Source organism: Microtus ochrogaster, chromosome 15 (genome assembly GCF_000317375.1).
Source record: "Microtus ochrogaster isolate Prairie Vole_2 chromosome 15, MicOch1.0, whole genome shotgun sequence".
In the NCBI taxonomy this organism is placed as follows: Eukaryota; Metazoa; Chordata; class Mammalia; order Rodentia; family Cricetidae; genus Microtus; species Microtus ochrogaster.
In genome coordinates this window covers 27359640-27364797 of record NC_022017.1, presented here as the reverse complement: position 1 = coordinate 27364797, position 5158 = coordinate 27359640, and the positions used below count along the sequence as shown (strand labels likewise).

The window sequence follows — 5158 nt, the reverse complement described above, 5'->3', positions numbered from 1 at the left end:
TCCCAATCACTAATCATCAATTCACCAACATCACCCTCATCCCATCACCCTGGCCACCATCATCAACATCACAGTCACTAACATCATTAATATCAGCATCACCCTCACCTTCACCATCACCACCCCACCCCCACCCTCACCAATGTCATCTCCATTACTATCACCATAATGTTCATCTAAATCAATATTATCACATCCAATATCAGTATCACCTTCATCATCAATATCACCCTTGGCTAAGGGTATAATTCAGTATTTGTCATGTGGCTTGCCCAAGACTCTGGGATTGCCTCTCAGCATTGCCAAAAATAAGATAAAAAAAAAAAACACCTCATCATCACCTGCTAGTCATGCCACCATTACCACAGCAACAGCAGCTAATGCTTGTGTGTTACACTCTACATGCCAGGTCATACTTTCATGCTTTAAATACATTAATGCACTTAACCCTTGCCTTCTACAAAGCAGCTGCTAGAACGATGCTCACTGTAAACACAGAGGTTGACTGGCCCCGATACACAGGTGAGTCCCCACCATCTGGTTCAACATCTATTCTTTAATGGCTCTGCTCAGCTGAAGAAGGACCATTCAGAACATGATAGGCAGCAGTGACCACAGCGGACGCACAGCAATGGGCCCATCACACCTGGGCTCTCACCCTGATCCTGGTAAGGTCCTTCTCTCTCAGATGGCCCCTGCACTATCTAAACCAGGAAATAAACATCTGGGTGGTCTCTGAGACCCTTCAGGCTACCCTGAATGTGGCCTGTGAGTCCTTCCAGATGTGTGTGCAGTCTTCTGGGGGTAACCATCTTAGAAGATCTGATGGCCTCTGGGTTAATGTTCCAGCAGGCTGTGCTGATGCCAACCAAAGCCTGTGTCAGAGTCTCCAGGCATAAGACACCTGCAAGAGGTCAGGTGTGTGTGCAAGCAGGGTGGCTCCCCCCGGTCCTCTGAACCCAGGCCAACCAGCATGCACTGTGATTTAAAATTGCCACCAACAAACAACTTTAGCTAATAGAACACTGCCAACTGAAGGGCAAGGACACATGATACCATGAGTGTCACCTCCAAGGCATGTGGCACTGTGGGACTCTGATAGGTCTTTACCATTTACAACCTCCTGGAGCTTGCGGCTACTCAGAAAGCACATGGTGGTGATTAACACACTCATCTGCATGTTGGACACTGGGAGCCAGGTACCAAGGCAGTGGCCTTCACACACTGCACTGTGTCCAGCCCAGTCTTCAGGGGGAGTGGGGAACAGCTTGGGTCCAAAGAGTCAAGGGAGACACTGATGTTTGTGGAGGGCAAATCATCATTCTATATTCAGGTCAGAGGTGGGCTGACGGGCAACCAAGGGTCCTTGCAGAGGTTAGGCTATGCTCTACTTTCTTCCCACATGACACACGGTTAATGTGGTGCCATCAGAGAAGGATCCTTCTAGCAGCTCCCATGCTCCCCACTTCCCACTCACTGGGGTCTCACAAATTGCTCGTCTGAACTCCAGTCTTGGTTGGGGAGTGAACTCAACCTAAACCTATCCCTCAGGCTAGGACTAACATCAGACTCTCCACCAGAGCACAATGACAGATTTCATAAGTGAGGTGCTCCTGGGTTTCTGGGGGCAAAGCTGTAAGCATATGGCTTGAGATTAACAGCCCCAACACCCAGGCCACAGCAAGCAAGGATGGGGAGTAAGACATGACATTGGAACCCAGAGTCAGAAAAGCAACAGTGGAGGGCGGCAGAGGGGCTTCTGGGAGCATGATGGGTGCTTAATGCAGGAGGATATGAGTGTATTCCTGCAGGGCACCACAACTTCCTTCTGGGGCAGATGCGGGCAAAAAGTCCACATAACCAGGTGGCTGAGCTGGTTGGGAACAAGAGTCTCACTCATGGGCTGGGACATAGCTCAGTTATAGAATGATTACCTGATATGGAACTTCCCTCTGTATGCTATAAATATGTTTTTATTACCATTGGTTATTAAAGAAGCTTCTTTGGTCAATGGCTTAGTAAAGCCAGGCGGGAAATCCAAACAGAGACATAGAGAGAAAGTAGACAGAGTCAGGGAGACGTCATGTAGCTGCCAAAGAAGAAAGATGCCAGTTGCTAGCCAGAACCTTACTGGTAAGCCACAGCCTTGTGGTGATTCACAGATTAATAGAAATGGATTAATTCAAGATGTCAGAGCTAGCAAAAAAAATATGCCTGAGAGATTGGCCAAACAATGTTGTAATTAATATAGTTCCTATGTCCTTATTCAAGTTTGGGCAGCCGGGAAACGAAGAAGCAGTTTCAGCCTACAATTACCTAGCTACAGGGAGCCCTGGTTTTGGTCCCTAACACTCTATCAGCCAGCTGTGATGATACACATCTGTCATCGTCTGTAATCACAGAGACAGAGGCAGAAGGATCAGGAGTTCAAGATCTCAGCCCAGGGCTCCATCAGCATGGGGAGTTTAAGCTGAGCTCTGAAGGGCTTCAGGGGAGTAGGCTTAAGATGAGAGCCTGAAAGCAGAGGACAGCAGGGGCTGGGCTGCGAGACGGACAGGCCAGTTCAGTGGCTTCAGCTAGCAGAAGGGATGTGCCAGTTGTGGCCCTCTCTTGCTAGGGACACTGAGTCTCAAGGACAAGGAGAAGGTTAGAAAGGATACACACGTCCTCGCGTGTGTCACCTGGACCACAGAGGGACAAACCCTCCAGATCCTTCCAGCAGCCGGGCCAGACCACTCCACCAAATATTTTGCACATGACCTTCTCTCTCCACCTGCTGCCTGCCCACTTCCCAGAGGCCTATGGGTCACACGAGCTTCCCCCCTGCAGCTCCTGGGGACCCAAACAAGCCAACGAGGTGCCGACACTAAGCAGGACCCATAGAGATGCCATCCGTTCAGGCTGTCAAGGCTGAGTAAGTGCATTGGGCCAGTGGTGCCAGCATTCCTGGGGGTGTTTGGCAGCTGTAAGGCCCCAACTCTGCAGAGCCTGGACAGAAAGGGCAGAACCCCATCCTGTTTTCATGCAATGCTTTCCCAATGCAACTCCACACTGAAAACTGAGCTGCTGTTAAGGCCAAGACAAAGGATCAGAAACTCTGGGTTTCAGCCCTGACTGCACTATTACAGAGCTCTAGAAACCCTGCTGTCAGTACCTGCCTCAACTGATCTTCCTCTGTACATGGAGGGTGGATGGGCAAGCCAAGGTCGGGGGGACATGGCTCAGGGAGAATAGCTTTTAGACCCCAATAGCCCAACTCAAATGGGGTCAAAATGACCGTAAGATTTTCATGGGACAATATCCTATCTGGCTCAGACTCCTGGATACCAGTACCACAGAGGCTTCACTTTCTCTGCAGGGGGGCAGTTTCTTTCCTTTCATGTTTTGAGATCTAATGATCTAGTCCAGGTTAGTCTCAAACCAACTCTCTGTGTAGCTCAAGATGGCCTCAGCCTATAGATCCACTTGCCTTGAACTCTTACTATTTTATTTTATTTTATTGAGACAGGGTTTCTCTGTATAGCCCTGGCTGTCCTAGAACTCTATTTTGTAGACCTGGCTGGCTTCGAACTCAGAGATTCACCTGTCTCTGCCTCCTGGGATTAAAGGTGTATGCCACCACATCTGGCTTGCCTTGGGTCTCTTGAGTGCTGGGATTTCAGGCATGCACCACCATGTCTGCCCTAGGGAATGGATTTCTACTTCTGAACCACCAACCCAGTACCCCAGGTGTAGAGAGGAGAGGCTGAACAGATGAATGGCTTGAACCACAAGCTGTCTAAGATTTGGGGCTAGAAAGAGGAGAGCCAGCTGAGCCACTCTCACAGCCCAGCCCACGCATGGGCAGGTCCTCTGTAGAAGCTACAGGCGACACAGGGTAGTCTCAAGTCTGAGTTAAGGGTCCAGAAGAGGAGTCACCCTGGGCTTTTACTGGCTCTCCTTGATTTCTTTAAGAAATAAAAGGGCTAGCCGGGCGGTGGTGGCGCACGCCTTTAATCCCAGCACTTGGGAGGCAGAGGCAGGCGGATCTCTGTGAGTTCGAGTCCAGCCTGGTCTACAAGAGCTAGTTCCGGGGCAGGCTCCAAAACCACAGAGAAACCCTGTCTCGAAAAACCAAAATAAAATAAAATAAAATAAAATAAAATAAAATGGCTAAAACCTATGTGAAAGCCAGGCACCCCCATTTCCAGTTCCATCTTCCACCCTCCAGGTGAGCAGCTATATCTCTTGGAAGCCTGCAGGCCTCCGAGCAACACAAGACTGACGTCTATGTCCACAGAGATATAGGAATGTCACGTTAGTACAGCACAGGGCGGGTCTTGGCCACTTCCCTCTGGCCCGGGGCTTGGTGGGGAGGACGGAGGGAACTCACCTTCACACTGCCTCCCTTCCCCCTTGTAGCCAGGCTTGCAGAGACATTTGTAAGACTTGGGTGTGTTCTGGCAGATGGCATCTATGTGACAGTCATCTGTGCCCTCCGAGCACTCATCCACGTCCACGGCTCCTGTGGGGAAGGGGGAACTGCAGGTGAGGCGTGCAAGGAAGACATCTGAGACCATGCTGGAAGTTCATCCCCCCACCCTACCATTGACCACTGGGGTAACTGACATCGACAGTCACATGCTAATTTGGTGTGACAAGGGGCAATTGGTAGTATTCTCTGTGCCAGGCACAGGACACCACACATCTGGTCTTTATTTTCTTAACAGCCCATTTGGGTATGGCCATTATCCTCACTCGAGATGTGGAGAAGCTGAAGGCTAGGGACACCAGAAAGAAAAACCTCTCTGTGGGTCTTGGTTTCCCCACAGGCATCATCCCAACCCTCCACACTCTTCATTCCAAAAGAGGCCCTGGAAGAACTCAAATCCAGTCCCTCTGGGTTGCAGATTTGGAAACCAAGGCAGAACGGTGTGCAAACACTGAGCAGAGACCATCCATGGAGGGTGCGGGTAACCCGGATGTGAGATTGAGCCCCAAGGCAGTGGGAAGGATTATCTCCTAGGACCCAAACCAGAGCAGAATCCATAGACCTGCCTTTTACCCTGCTAACTCAGGCCCCTGCCTCAGAAAGCCAATTCTCATAGCTCAGCTTCTAGACACCAGCACCATCCAAGCTCAGAGGGCTCCGGTGCATCTGCTGTTCCCAGCACACAGA

At 50.3% G+C, this 5158-nt stretch overlaps 1 protein-coding gene across 2 annotated transcripts in view; it reads right to left on the bottom strand.

Annotated features, from left to right (window-relative positions):
* Positions 1-5158, bottom strand: part of Scube1 (signal peptide, CUB domain and EGF like domain containing 1) — a 119507-nt gene that overhangs the window by 111685 nt on the left and 2664 nt on the right. For both annotated transcript variants that reach the window (XM_005354433.3, XM_005354434.3), the window contains exon 2: positions 4373-4504. In XM_005354433.3, the coding sequence (XP_005354490.1) occupies positions 4373-4504 (132 nt within the window). The remainder of the gene's footprint in view (positions 1-4372; positions 4505-5158) is intronic.